The following is a 15,952-nucleotide window of genomic DNA, read 5'->3' on the forward strand; positions in this document are numbered from 1 at the left end:
ATGAACCAAAACAGAGACAACACAATTGTTGGTGCTCGTAATCATGTCTCGCTTGTGTGCCTCGTTTCGTATTTCCTGTTCACATTCATGCAGCGACTGTTTTGGCATTGTTTTGGCATTGTTACCGGCATAATAGGTGGCAAGCTTTTATCCGATTTTAGTCTATTTTCATACCAAGAAAATTTTGAAAAAATTTCAAAGTGTCTCGGGTGACGTCTGCACTTTTCCTTGCCTCAAATGGGGGATTGGAAATCAGCACACAATCTTTCCTGGAATACCGTTCCTGACACCGCAGGCGATTGTTCATGTTTTTTTGATTTTCCCGCAGTTTAGCAATTTCTTGCTCTTGTTGTTCGGTTTTTGAGCGCAAAAAACGAACCTCCTTGGTTAATTCGCTCACCTTTTCGGAATTGCTACTCACGAGACCCTCATCGCAGTTTGAAGATGTTGCTTCCATCTGCACCACAGCCACAAATAAGTAAGAAGAAAAAAACAATTAAATTCTGTAAAATGCAATGATGATGTAATCTAGTTAAGGATATTGTTCAAATCGATGTTCTTTTTGTAGGCTTCTGCTAAAAAACGCGTGTTTTTAGAACATAAATGTGAAGGTCAAAACCGACTGGATTGCGCTTGCTTTACTAATGATCATGAATCATGCACACATATAAGGGTTCCAAATTTTAGTCTCAAGATCTTCTCAAATTAGGAAATAATGGATGGTCTGATTGAAGAACTAAATCAATAAGGCTGCGACGTGGTTTGGTTTGCGGTGATGATTGTGACTACACATAAAGGGTGATTGATTGGTGATAAATATCTGATCATGCGATAACTATTTAATAAGTTTATCACAACAATTAGTCTTGCGGGTTGTCTCGATTACCACGGGGCGGGGACTAAACTGATGTACGAGTAAAGGTGATGGAGGTAATGAGGGGTCAGTTTTTCCACTCTAGTTAGACTCCAAAAAGTGCGAAACTTCGTACGGTGCCCAACTATGGCCGTAGAATGTCTTCCCCAGTTCGCTCGTCAACCTGGGAAAAGTAATTCTTAGCTTTCATTCTCAAAAATGCTTGTTGCAGCTTAACTAATCGTTTATTTTTCACAGCTACAATAGCTGGGTTGACGAACCATCGCGTTTCAGTGCCAAAATAAATAAGAAATGGTGAAGTGACGTAAGAAAGGCGGTGAAATTCTACCTTTTCACTGCAATCATCGCAGTGAAAAAGGTAGAATTGCAGTGAAAAGGTAGAATTTCATTTTTTGTTAATTCAAATAAAAAAATCAAATAACAGGATTTGTGTTTCATTTTGTGTCATATTAATTAAAACTCACTATAGAAGAAAAAGTTTTTATATGCTCACTGCTTGAAAGCTGAGGAGAATTAAAGCAATAAATTCTCTAAGTTCTCAATAATGTTATACAAACCTGTCAAGATTTGCTTGGAGTCAGAAGGGCCCACTTTTTATACAAGCGTAAAAGTGGGTTTAAGATTTCATCTTAAGTTTGATATCATGTTCATTTTACGAGAAATTTTACAAGATGGCATTTTTTTGCTTTAAGAATGTCCAAAATTGATACGATGGCCAACGAGACCAAAAAATTTTACTACCGAAGAATAACATAAGCAGGGAGATTTTGAAAAGTGTTGTAATAATTAGGTGCTGGATATAAATTCCCAATGACAGAAGTGCTGAAAGCTGTTCTACCCAAGAAAAAAGGCATTCGATACGAAGCTCAAGTTCCCCAAATGTACGACACTTTGTTCTGTCAAGTCTCTTCTGTGGAGAGAGAAAAGCCAAGGAACAAGACAAAGAGAACAATCAGTCAGGATAGTCCATCATTGATCATAGATTATTTAGGTTAGAATATTACCCTCCCTAGTCGAGGGGCAACGATATCAATATACTAACAAAGTAGAGGTTGGGGATTTTCTCAAGTTTAATTACATGATCAAGCACCTTAGTTAACACGACCCAAAGTCTTCTCATTGGTCGACCCGGTCTTTTCATACCCTATTTTGGTCCAGCACGGATATTTTTTATTTTTAATTGCTCTCGACCGAAGTTTGCACCAATCATATTAGTTCTGCCGGTCTTTTGCCTTTTTTAATGCAATTTTTCGCTTGACCGATTTTTCCTTAAAACGTTCCTTAAACAATTGAGTAAAAATAACACGATAATTTTGAATTTATTATATTCAAGGTCGATAGGTCATTTTCAGAAGCTTTTTTCCCATAACATTACCTTCTCCCCATTCAAACTACAGACACCTCGGAAACAACTACCAAACCTCCCATCCTACTCCCCAGCTCTCCTACCTACCTATCCCCTCCCCTAGCTACTTCCCCCTACCTACTACGTGCCGCCCCCACTTACCCTCCACGCCGCATCTCCTACCCATATCACCCGCCTAATTCCCCCAATTACCTACCCCCCCCCCCCCCCCCCCACGTACCCCCCCTACCTACCTACATCATTAAAAAAGATTGGGTGTAAGCAAGTTTCTCTTCACGTTTTTTTTTGTTTTTCTTATCTCCAATATTTCTGAATGAGGTAAGGTTAGTGATAATTTACATTGCGCGATTCTTCGAGTCGTTTCCATTATCATGCTGGCCATGTTTTTATGCAAAATTTTCGCCTGGCCCTTTTGACATATCAAGTAGCTTTTGCGCCCTTGGCACGTTTTTGAATTGCATGACTTAAATTTCTTTCTGGTTGACAAGTGTTGGCAGCTCAACTAAAGTGGGGGCAGTTCACTACTAAAAGTCAAATGAAAATTGCACCGAGATTGTTTAATATTATATACTTTAAATTTTACTAATAGCCGCCCCATCTTCTAAGCCGGCTATAATAGTGCTCCTATTTTTTGGGCGCTCAAATTCCTAAGACATTGAATTATGTTAGGACGCTGTCTTTTGTAATATCTTTTCAAGCACTTTCATCACTTTCAAGTCAAATTGACGTGATGATTTTGGTCACACCAAAAAAAAGTGGGGCAATAATTGCTCTTAAACGAAGTTTGTAGCAATTATATTAGTCCTGTCGGTCTTTTTTTTAATCAAAATTTTTCGCTTGACCGATTTTGCATCTGACGCTTTTGACTTTTCGACCTCAGAACGGGATAAACAGGTAGCGCCCAGCGGGCATTAAGTACTTTTAGAGCATTTCAGCTCTGTTTCAGCTCAAACTGTTTTGGAGAGTTATACTTACGGTGTGAAGGGTGGTTCTTAGAGTTTGAAGACGCCCCACTATTGACCCCAAACTATTGCAACCAATCTCACCGCGCTGTTGCCCCCACCCCACTGTTTCCCACCCCCCTCACTCCTCATCAGCCTCCCGGTGCATACCCCCCCTGGCTACTGACGAACAACCGATCGCTAAAAACAAGCAATTTTATATTAATTTTCACAATTTTTTTTCAAGCTTTTTGATAAATGTTTGTCATTTTTTGATTTCTTTCAGCTCTAGTTCTCAAGGAACCTCCTCTAGGTTTTTTTAATAGGTTACTGCTTAGTTTCTAGTGGTAGTGGAATGATTTCAACATGCATTTTTTTCAAGTTCTTTGAAAATTTTGTGTCGGCTTTTAGGTTTCACCAACCTCAAGAGCCGAAGAACCTCCTTAGGTGTTTGAACATAATTTACTGTATAATTTCTAAATGTAATGGAAAGTTTTCCAAGATTTCAACACCACGAATGTGAGCAATGTTGCAAAACTTGCAATTTTTTTTTCAATTTTTTTGACAATTATTGTCATTATTCAGGTTTTTCAGCACAACAGAAAAGTTCATTAGGGTGTGATAAAAAGTTATTGGAAAATGTTTTTTGGCCATGGGTTAGTTTTCAACTTTTATTATCACAAATTTTAGCAGTTTTTACACAACTTGAAATTTTGTTTCAAGTGTTTTGAATTTTTTTTGTCATTTTTTTTGGGTTTCTCCAGCTCAAAAGCCATAAAATCTCCTCTAGAGTTTGATTATAGGCTACTGCATTTTTTCTAGATGTAATGAAATGTTTTTTAAGATTTTAAAATTAAAAATTTCTTAAAAATTTTTGCATCTTTTTTTAATTTTTTTCAACTTTTTTGAAACTTTTGTTATTTTCTCCGGCACAAGGGTCCTAAGGACCTCCTCCAAGGTTTGAAAATAAACTGCTGCATAGTTTCTAGAAATAATGAAATGGTTATTGATATTTTAATGACTCCAGATTTAGCAATATTTTCACAAAAATTCTTTTTTCAAATTTTAGGAAAATTATTATCCTGTTCCAAATTTATGGATCATTATGTGAAACTATTTAAAGCTTGAAATAGGGATATTGTATAGTCTCTTGAGACAATGAAATGGTTGTGAAACTTTTAATATCTTGTATTTGCGCACGATTTTGTTAAAATTTGCGATTGTTTTCATAATTTTCAAATACTTTTGTCCTTTTCTGAGTTTAACCGTCATTACTGGCCAACGAAGCTTTTCAAGTCCTGCAGTTGGGTTACTTGACATAATTCCAGAGACGAAAATAGTTTTGAACATTTTCACTGCGAAATCTGGAAGCATTTCTTTTCATTTTTGCAATATTTTGCAAATTTTTTAACTATCAATTTTTTATTTGATTTATTTACTGACAAGACTGGAAAACTAAAATTTGCATTGTCGAATCAAACTAAAGCTAGCCAAACTAATCAGTTGCTAGCTACTGACGAAGCCAACCGCTCGCCGGTCGTTTGAGAGCAATTCGCTCGACGTTAGTCGTTTGTTTTTTTTTACTGTTTTCTTACGATTTCTTGGATCCGATTGTTTTATAAATGGCTTTCCCAATGCGTTCACAGTCGATTATAGGTCTTGTTTAGTTAACAATGATTCTTTGAATTGTGTTAGGACTTGTTCTACCATGCTTTTACACTCCAAAGATTTAGATTGTCTTGGCGTGCTGTCTCTTTTTCAAGATAAATTGAGGAACTCAAACTGGCTTCAGTATTATTTTAGGTGCCTAATATGCTGAAACTGCTGCAAAGCCTGAATTTAAGGTGAAAAGTTAGTGTTCGCTGTTTTTGAGCCCTGAGTGCAGCAACTTTTCTTTTTTTTTTGTCAATTGTTATTTGGTTTTTGTTAATTTGTTTATTTTAAAGGCCGGCCATAGTTTATATGAACTTTATACGTTTATGCATTGCAAAAACTTTTTCTTTTGTTTTCGGTTTCTTGTTTTTTTGCCGTTTGTTGATTGATATTGTTGTTTTTGACTAAAAACTTTCACTTAAAAACTTATTTTGTTTTAGTTTTTAAACTGCAGTTCTGTTTTTTTATCGTGAGAAAAACTAACTAATCAGTAAACTATCATGCATCATGCTGCTGGACTCACAATTAGTTTTTGGCAAGAGAAGCTTGAGGACAACAACACTCATACTGTTAAGAGATTTTATTAAAAACAAAAAATTTCACTTTTTGTGATGTTTGCTTCTGCTTGTCGTTTGTGTCCATAAAATATCCCTAAAATGCCCAAAAAATGTTTGTTTTTTTTATTTTTCAAACATTTATTATTGCATATCGCTAGCTTAACAACCAGATTATCTACAATACAAATTCTGTTTTGATAATTCTGCATCTGTTTCAAAACTTTGTTTGCCTTTTGTTATCCAATTCTTCTGTTGTCAGTAAAGGAGCTTTCAAGGTTCCATTCAGTTTTAATGCAATTTAAGTCACGACGTGTCCTGTCAATTTTTTTACCTTGTCGAACATTTTTTTCACTTTACCTCATTTTGCGGCATTTTGGATATTTGGCAGGAAATCTTTTAGACTTCTCTAGGCTAGTTTTTTTTACTTCAATGAAAATCTTGTGGCTGCATCAGAACCTGAAGGCGTGTAATCATATAACTTTGCATTTGAGCGATGTTTATTTGAGGGCGCGTACAATAGACAAAGATTTATGAGAGAAATTTTCTGGATATAGACATTATTGTTCTGAGATCGTTTCAACATAGACAACGAGCTTCCTGGGCATACCAAATTCTGCCTGTAAAATGATAGTTGGTAAGTAAAAAAAGCTTCTCTCTGCCATTCTTTGCTCGAGGATAACAATCTTTGATAGACTATCAAAAACAAAGAGGCGCCAAGTTTTACATAAGGATAAGCATCAAACTTTGTTATTAATTGCTCTTGGACAAAAATGAACCGATTAAAGTCATTTGGTCATTTTATGCAAATTTTGCAAAACCATTTTGACTTTTCAAGATTTTACGTCTTTATCTGGGTCAACGCCAAATGGTTAACTTGCAAGAACTTGTAAATTTCTGGCAAAAGATGGATAACTTGTAAGAATTTGCAAATCAAATTGTTAGCTTGTAAGAAATTGAGAGTCGAATCGTTATCTTGTAAGAACTTGTAAGACGAATGGCAATCTTGTACGTTTCTTGCGAATTCGTTCCGGTTGACCTCAACTCTTATTGGATAATTTTATTTAACAATGTGTCATTTGTCGTGAAAGCGCGTGGGAGTTATTTGCTCAGTTTGGATATTAAAGTAAAGTGCGGCCTAAGCTGGCCAAATGATTACTTGTCAATTTTATCAACTCAAGAGCCGGTCCTTTTACAATTCAATTAATAAATAGTATGCGTCTATTAGCTGCTTTACCATTGCTTCCTTATAAAAGGTCCTAAAATTTTGTACACTTTCACCCTTTTTGACTCTGACTGAAGTTTCAAACTTGTATGTCAGTGCTTTCTCAAAATAATTTAGTGTTCCATCATTTTTATGCCCTTTTTATTTTGAAATTCTAATCAACAGTTTTCCCGATTCCATATTTTTTAAACATCTGTTTACAATCATATATCGCAACTTTATATTGTTTATTGCTACAATAGAGGCAAAATTGTTATCTTGTAACAACTAATATTTTACGAACCTATGTAAGAACGTGTAATTTAAGTAGAAAACTTAAAAAACCCTAACAGTCTGATGGTTAACTTTCAAGAGCTTGGTAAGTTGAGTGGTTCTCTTGTACGAACTTGCAGGAAACTTGCAAATTCTTCCAAGTTAACCATTCGAATAGTCGACTTAAAATTTAAACATGATTTCAATCAGTCATATATTAAAAATTTTCAGTGGTTGACCTTAATTGGCGGCAGTTCACTACAAGTCGTATACCATATGCCAAAAAAGCAATCTTTTTAAGTTTTTTTTAAATTGCTCTTGAACGAAGTTCATCGCAATTATTGTAAACTTGTGTGTCTTTTTTATTCAATTTTTTCGCTTGACAATTTTGCGCTTTTCTTCTAAAACATCCTTTGACTTCTCAAGTGATTTTTTCACGCTTTCATTTTCCATTTTTGAGTGATCGCTATTGCTCCGAAGTAAAGCTTGTTGCTAATATAGAATCGGTTGCAGCACAGCAAACCGATGATTGCGCAGTGGAAAGTGCGGGTGGCTATGGATCGGGAGGTGAATGGTTCGAATCCCGGCGGGGAAAGGATTTATGCACACATAAAGAAAAATTGATCCAGGCTACAGCTCCTGAATTAAATTGCCTCGCCTGTCGTTCAAGAGCAATTCTTCCGACATTTGTCGGTTTATGTTTTATATTAATAGTGGTCTTTAAAAATCTGTGATGTCAATTAAAACCCATTATCAACGTTTTGCCATATCCACTGCAAGCACCCCCGCCCTATTCATCCTCATGGATTGAAGTCGAAATAGGCTACAACAGATCTAAGCAACCCCGTCGTTAGAGAGCAATTCACTGTAAATGTTTTTTACTGCTCAGCAATGGCTAAGCCACTTATTACGCTCGTTTGCAAGTACGAAATGAAACTTGATTTCTTTGATAAGAAACATACCAGAAAAATGTAGCTATTTTTAAGAATTTTCCATGTTACTTTATGATATCTACAATTTCGCAAGAACGTTACATTGTAAAACACACCAACTGGGAATTTAAAAAGCAGTATTAAACTGATTTTGGCCAAAATGGTGACTTTGAGCAAGAATTATAAAAAGCTATCCAGAAACTTAAAAATTTATTCAGATTCACTTTAATTGCTCTGACAAAACATTTTTAGCAACTATAGTAGTCTTGCTGCTCTTTATTCATACAATTTTTTCGACCACCGACTTCTAGTTTAATCGTTTTTCATCTGTTTATTTGATTTTTGTCCTGAAAAACGTGATAAACATGTAAAGCCACGAGATCACCTAGCTCTCTTAAATTCTTACGGCTAACTAGTCTGTATGCACGCAATATACCGAAACTGTTCGAGATACATACATTAATGGTCTAAAGGGCGGTTCTTTGAATTTGAACCCCCCCTCCCCTCTCCCACATACCCCCGCCCCCAACTACAGCTCATTCCATCCGTAACCTTAAAAGCAACGCTTGCCCCCATAAGCACTAAACAGCATCCCACCCTCTTTCAATTAAAATTGAGCTAAAGCCAGCCTCTGTAAGCCGCAGCCAAGCCAACCACTTGCTAGTCATTTGAGAGCAATTCGCCCAAATATAATCGTTTATTTTATTAAGTTCCCTCAAGAAGTTGTCAAAATCAAAACAAGGCTACGTTCGGCTTTAACTAGATAAAAAGAACGCATACCCTTATGTTTCGTTCTTGGGTATTGTCTGTATGTTCGTTTTTTGTAACATAAGAAAATGTAGTCATTTTCAGTTTTTAAACGAACGAAATTGTTGGTATATTAGTTTTAATGTGCAGAAAATAGTGGGTACGTTTGGTTTAAAGCATAGTAAATTGTCGGTAACTGTCGCTTTGTTCTGTTTTGAAGGTAGAAAATTGTCGGTATGCTTGGTTTTAAGAACTTACAAAAACGATTTTGTTCGTTTTTCTGGACTAGAGTTAGATCATATCAAGATACTTTGGCTAAGCAAGAATTTTGCAAGATGTCTTAAGTTTACATGAATTATCATGATACTGCATGTCTTGGCAAGGTGTGACTAGTTTTGGTTTCACTGGGAAGAAAATTGTTGAATGGGACCAAACAGGGAACGCTGCTCAGTGATTGTTACCCGGGTCGAGGTGTCACCGCTAAAAATCGATAAAAGGTGTAAAATTTGCGGCGAATTAGAGTAAAAAGTTTAAGATTTGCGCTCAATGCGATGAATGCGGTGGAAAACATTTTTTCACCGCTTAACGGCGAAAGAAAATTTTTCACAGCTACAGGCAGAATGCGGTGAAAAAAATTATTCACCGCTAAAATTGCAAATATTCGCAGCTAATTCCAACGCATATCTTATATTCACTGGTGTCTGTTGTTTTGACAGAAGCAGTGGAAGGAAGCTTTGAAAATTGTATCCCGTCGGAATATCTATCAGGTACAATTGTGTACTGGGAAGTAAAAACATTACCCGATGGAAGAGAAGTCAGAGACAACAGAATGAAAGAACTAAAAAAATATGCCATCAATGCTTGCAATTGCCGAGAATAGCGCGCAATTGAAGGGATGAACATTATTGCATCTCAATCTGTTTAATCTGTATTATATACAGATTATGTTATCTTTGTTATGTTATCTGCAGATACCATGGTATCTTTGTAATACTTTAATTAACTGTTCTACGCTGTAATTAATTGTTTTGTTGTTTACTTACTCTCAAAAGAAGTTTCTAGCAATTATATTAGTCATGTTGGTCCCCGGGTCGAGGTGTCACCGCCACCCGGGTCGAAAAAAAATCAAAACATATGCAAGATAAGCGAAGAAAAAATAGTTTTTTTTTCACCTTAAATTTTGTACATAATTTTGCGGTGAAATGCGGTGAATGCGGTGAATGCGGTGAAATTGTAAGTTGCATTCAATGCAAAATTATGAAAGATAAGCGGTGAATGCGGTGAAATTACAAAAATCAGGCGGTGAATGCGGTGATAAAAACTTTTATCGCCTGGTAGCAGTGAAATTACAAATTCACCGCTTATCTTAGTGGTGAACTTACATATATTCACCGCTTAGAAAAAGTGTTAAAATTGTGTGAGAACAGCAGTGAATGCGGTTAAAAAAGATAAATTCACCGCTTAACTTAGTGGCGAACTTACATAATTTAATTGATGAGAATTGTGTGAGATCGGCAGAGATTGGGTTGAAAATAAATAAATAATTGCTGCAAAAATCTGAACGCAAAAAATTGGAAATATATGTAACATAGGCGGTGAAAAGTTGTTTTTATTTCACTGAAAAGTGTGTTCATAATTTTGCAGTGAAGTGCGGTAAAAATATGTAAGTTCACCGCTAGAGTAATTGGTGATCTTACAAGAAATCACCACAATTCAACGCTAAAATATATAATTACAACGGTATATTAAGCTATGAAATTACATATTTTAGCGTTGAATTGTGGTGAATTTTTGTAAGATCACCAAAGCGGTGAACTTATATAATTTCACCACATTCACCGCATTTCACTGCAAAATTATGTACGCAATTTGCGGTGAAAAAAAAACAACTTTCAATGCTTATGTTACATATTTTTTCGATTTTTCCTCGGCCCCAGTCTTTTTTAGTGCAGTTTTTTGCTTGAAAAAATTTTTGGCAGACCCATTTTTCTTTTAATCCTCAAAAACGGTTGAAACTGGCAGCGCTCAGTGGTTATTAAATTTTCTTAGAATCTTTCAGTTCGCTAGTCTTAAAGTATGCGATATTTTGGAGACTTATGCTTGTGATGTGAAGGGCGGTCCTTAGCAGTTGACACCCCCCCCGCATTTACCCCTACCCCAGCCACCAGTCCCTACCTCTGCACATTGTTGAGGCTGTAGGGGTCCCGTGCTGCCAAAGACTCCTTACAACCGTTGTCACCCAACTGTTTTCCCACCCACAATGTTTTCTACCAAAGCCCATCAGCCCCCCAGTGCAGCCCCCTTACCCGCTTCGCTCACCTCACGTCCTGTCAACAAAGCTAGAGCTAGTCTCCTCAAACTGTGTTTAGCCACTGATGTGGCTAGATGTTCACTCAATCAGTTAGTAGAATGTGTTGAAAATTTTGCCCCCTTGAACGGAAAAAATTCGGCTTCCAATGTAGAAAGTTGTTTACTGATGTAGTGCTTTACATCATTGAAAAAGTAAAAAGAAATATGGAAGATAATCGAAACACATGTGCTGTGTTGTTGGATCTTGTAAAAAATTTCAATTCATTTTCTCATGAAAAATTTCTCAAGAAAGCTCAAAAGTTTCAACCTCTCAATCAAAAATTTTACATCTAAATCAATTTTCACATGCAGAACACAACGCATAAAATTGGGAATTGACACATCAGATAAAATTACAATTAATCTTGGTATCCCACTTGAACACAAGGCCTGTAATGAAATTTTGATGTTCAATTTTGGCGCAACGATTGATCACATCTATTCATTCCATAGGAGGCTAGAATTTTGGAATAAAATTTTTTAGGATGCAAAAGAAGGCAATGAGCCGATCTTTTTTGGGTAGTTTTACTTTGAATCTTGTCTTGCTAAACATCGGGCAGAAGCTTTTACTGTTGTTTTTTGCTAAATTTTTTAAAATTCTTTTAGAAGTCCCTCTGATATTTTAAATGCTACTTTATTGAAAAATTAAAAGGAATTATGGAAGAAAATAGCCACACAGGTGCTGTGTTCTTAGATCTTGCGAAAGCTTTCAATTCAACTTGACATGAGACCTTCCTTAAGAAAGCTGAAACTTTCAATCTCTCCCAATCATCAATTTTACTTCTCAAATCTTTTCTCGCATATCGAATAAAATGAGTAAAACTGGGTAATGACTTATCAGATAAAATGAGTATAAGTCATGGTGTTTCACAAGGAACTGTGTTAGGACCTCTTGTTTTTCTGTTATAAGTCAACGATTTGTCTGAAAAACTGGAAGATGAAAATGATGTTGTTCAATTTGCGGATGACACTAATATTATATGCAAATTTGAATGTAAGGAAAATAATCCACAAAAAATTGAAAAATTTTTAGAACAAACAGACAAATACCTGACAGAGATTAAAGTCATTTTAAATGCCGATAAAACAGAGACGTTTTTTTGGAAATTGTACTAATGTCCGCACACTAGGAAAAAAAATTCCTTTCAAAGTTAGAGTTCATGTTTTGATGTCAATTATACTCTCTCATCTTTTTTTCAGCGGAATATTCTGGCAAACACTTACAGCAAAAACAAAAAACGTCACCAAATTTATAGGAAAATTACTTTGGGAATAAAGTTTGTTATTTGTGACCTATTTTGCCAGCTGAATTGTTTATCTCAAAGATAGCTTTATGAAGTTAAAAACAGTTATGAAACATCCGCAAACTTCTCAAAATTTTTATTAGTTGCCAAAAATCTAGACACAACAACAGAACAAATCAAATTATTGTTATAAAAGAAGCAAAACGAAGATTGCGAAAAACCTTTGATCTTGAAAAGCGTTCAAAAACGGAACAAGTTGCTCTTCTTCAGTACAACCTTTTAACAGCAAAACTTTTTTCACCAAGTTTGGGCTCAATCAGCACATGTAGATATCCGTTAATAGACAAATAGGAGCCTTTAAATACTATTTTCACTCATGAGAGCGAACAGCCACAAATTTAAGATTTTTAAATTAATGACAATAATGACACTGTAAAATTTTTAAAGCATGTGGATATTTAACGTTAGGTAAAACCTTAGCTTAACAAGGTACACGGGTCAACACCAATTCTTCTTCATCAGAATTTAAGGAACATAACACTACAAACTTTCCTAACCTAATTTCGCGTATCGGAAGATCACAAAATCATGTGACTTAATCTAATTTTCATAAAGACTTCCAATCTATACATCAAAAGGGGAGACGCATACCAAATAATCTTCAAGATAAAGTCAACTCGGAACTCAAAAAGTTATTAGATGAAAAACACAATATAAAACTTTTAAGTTGTCCTGACAAATATTTCATATCCCATTGTAGTTACCGTAAGGAAAGACCAATCAACCAATCTGGAACTGGACTCCAAAATATTAAATAAAGGTATTCATAAAAACAAGTATCAAATGCCTCATATCGATACGCTCATCGAATCAATTTCTCATAAATAAGTGCTCCCGCATTGCAAAACACAACATATTTCTTTACGTTGGATTTGAAATACGCGTACAGTCAATTAAACCTAGATTGTAACACAGCATATCACTGTAATTTTAATATAATAAGTGTCAACATGACCGGCACATACAGATTTCAAACTGGATTTTATGCTTAACAGACATGCCGACAGAATTTCAAAAAGCTGTGGATTATACTCCCATTGGCTTAAAAAATACTTACTGTTTTCTCGACGATATTCTGATTGTAAGTAAAGGATCGGAAGTTGACCACAAACAGTACGTTTTAAAGTGTCTTAAACGCTTAGATGATAAAAATCTTAGGATTAACCTTCCAAAGTGTCTTTTCTCAAAACTACAAATTGATTGGCTCGGGTATCATAATTCACAATCGGGTATCTTGCCCATCGAGAGTAAGACCTCATTTATATTGTCTCTTGAGGCCCGAAGACACTTAAAAAACTCCGTTCTATTTTGGGTTCAATCCAATAAATCACTAAATTTATACCCAGCTAAGCTCAAATTAGCCAACCACTCCGACTACCCCGAAAATCATCTAAAATTATCTGGACTGAGAAACATGAAAATTTTTTCGTTGAAATAAAAAACGCCAAGGAAAATAGTCACTATAACCCCAACTCGAAACGCGCGTAAAATGCGACGCATCTTGTTCCGGTTTCGGGCCCGCTCCCGAACAATTAACAGTTGATGGGTGGAAACCAATGGCATTTAGATCCCGATTCCTAAATTCATGAAGAGCGATATAGCGTGAAAGAACTCGAACTTCTTGGGGTAGTCTGGTCTATTGAATATTTTAAGAATTACCTCTACTGTAAACACTTTACAGTGATTACGGATCACAGGGCTCTTCTTCCCATATTGAAAGAAAATCGATCCAATAAATCATACAACTGGATTGATAGGTTACTTCCATTTCAATTCGATATTGAACACTTGCCTGGCGCAAAAATGGGATTAGTAGACTACATATCTCGGCACCTAAATCGAAAAGCTAAAAAAGTTTCTGCCTATGATGAAGAATTCATTGTAGCAAAAATAAAACTTATCTCTTCATCAGTTAATTCTCTGAATTTAAACCCTAATAAATCATTTCAACAAATTAATCCAAACACATGACCTTGCACACCAATCTACACCCAAACTTGAGACTAGAAATAATGCGATAATGTTAATTAACATACATCCAAACCGCGTACACAAGCATGATTGTCACTTATCAATCGCGCCGCAAAATCACATTACAAATACCAGTGGTAATCTAAACAATTTAAAATATGCTTATCCCGCGTCGCATATACCAATTACCACTTCACTCGCTAAGCAAAAATCAACCTATTGTAAACAATCATTCCAAAATCGGAATGAATAAACTCTCGCAACGCGCGAAACTCAATTCACTCAGCATAATTTCCCAAGATTTAGGAGACATTCCACAAATATCTCTGAAACTCACCACCTAAAAATGGAACCAGTGCCTTTTGCCTAAAATCATCCTAGAAATCAGTTGCTCACTTTTTTTTCAAATAATCACTTTCACTCCAAAAACAATTTAGAAATTAATTTCATTGATAAAAATTGAATACAACATGCCTTCTAGAAGACGTATCACTAGAGTTTGCTTCGATGACGCCTCTCGCACTGCGAATCACCACTCTACGCCCCCAGCTAGATCTAGTTCCGCGAGTCAACTATATAATTCTCCGAGTAACACTCGCGCCGCAAGTTCGACCCAAATAACAACACCAATATCCCCAGCCCTTTCTTCCAACATCATTTACCCTCTTACATCTAGTCTACAGCTCCCAACATTTGATTATATTATGAATAAAATCTTTAGTAAATCTCTCATTGGATCTCTAACAAGCATGGATGCAGTCTTAAAAGTGGTACCGGACTGTATTCTTACAAACAACGAAAGTCGTTTAAAAGCCCTCAAACCGTATATTTACTCATATTTTAGAGACCGACACGTATAATCCGGCTGTGTATGCATCGACGAAAAGGTAGCAAATCTGAAAGTACTTCGCGAGGCGCTGATAGATGATATCCACGCAAGCCACCCAGGTACCTGGGGTATGATTTGCACGGCCACATTTTGTTGGTGGCCATACATGAACCGGGAGCTTATCCTAAAAGCGAAAGAGTGCAAGCCTTGCACAGACAGGTAAGAATCTTAAATCTATATTTCTTGCTAAGCAATTTCGATTTTATACACCGTGTGTTGAACCAAATCAAGAAATCCAAATTGATTTTGGAGGTCTAATTTTCGATGAAAAGTAAAAATGAGGTATATTTCCTAGATGCAATTGATCGTTTTTCTAAATAACCCACTGCATGTTTATATGACAAAACTAATGGAACAAATGTTATAAAGTTTTTGGACATGTACATCGAAAATCACGGAATTCCTCGATCTAATCGATTGGATCAAGCGAATTGTTTGGTGGGTCATCAAGTGAAGAATTTCAGTAACAAAAACAAAATTGAAATGATTGAAGCCCCTGTAAACGATCATCGTGCTATTGGTTCGGTAGAAAGGCTCATTAAAACGATTAAGAGTATTTTCCATGTATCAAAGAAGAAAAATCGGCTAATATCGCATTCCATGTAAAGCATGCATTAAAGATTGCCATTCACCAATTGCGGATATTTATGCAGAAAACAACAAAGATCTCGCCCTTCGGAGCACATGTTGGCAGAAAACCTAATACCCTGCTAAGCGTAATAACGACCCAGCCTTAATTATTTAACTTTTCGTATGAAAACATAGTAAACCACTATTTAGATGAGGACACATTCATGCCAGAGGAAATTCTACCGGACTAGAAGTGGTTAAATGGTTATCGAAGTGACAGTGAGGTGGAAACTGGAATGACTCGGGCCGCACAGGAGGCTCATAA

The 15,952-nt window shown here is 35.9% G+C and overlaps 1 protein-coding gene across 2 annotated transcripts in view; it reads left to right on the forward strand.

Moving 5' to 3' along the window:
• The window catches only part of LOC142338476 (uncharacterized), a 44,832-nt gene extending 35,292 nt beyond the window's left edge, over positions 1 to 9,540 (forward strand). For both annotated transcript variants that reach the window (XM_075388248.1, XM_075388249.1), the window contains 2 exons: positions 1,665 to 1,865; positions 9,261 to 9,540. In XM_075388248.1, the coding sequence (XP_075244363.1) occupies positions 1,665 to 1,865; positions 9,261 to 9,424 (365 nt within the window). In that variant the 3' untranslated portion in view covers positions 9,425 to 9,540. The remainder of the gene's footprint in view (positions 1 to 1,664; positions 1,866 to 9,260) is intronic.
• Positions 9,541 to 15,952: the final 6,412 nt, after the last annotated feature.

The sequence above is a fragment of the Convolutriloba macropyga genome, chromosome 4, assembly GCF_964194025.1.
Source record: "Convolutriloba macropyga chromosome 4, txConMacr16.3, whole genome shotgun sequence".
NCBI lineage: Eukaryota > Metazoa > Xenacoelomorpha > Acoela > Convolutidae > Convolutriloba > Convolutriloba macropyga.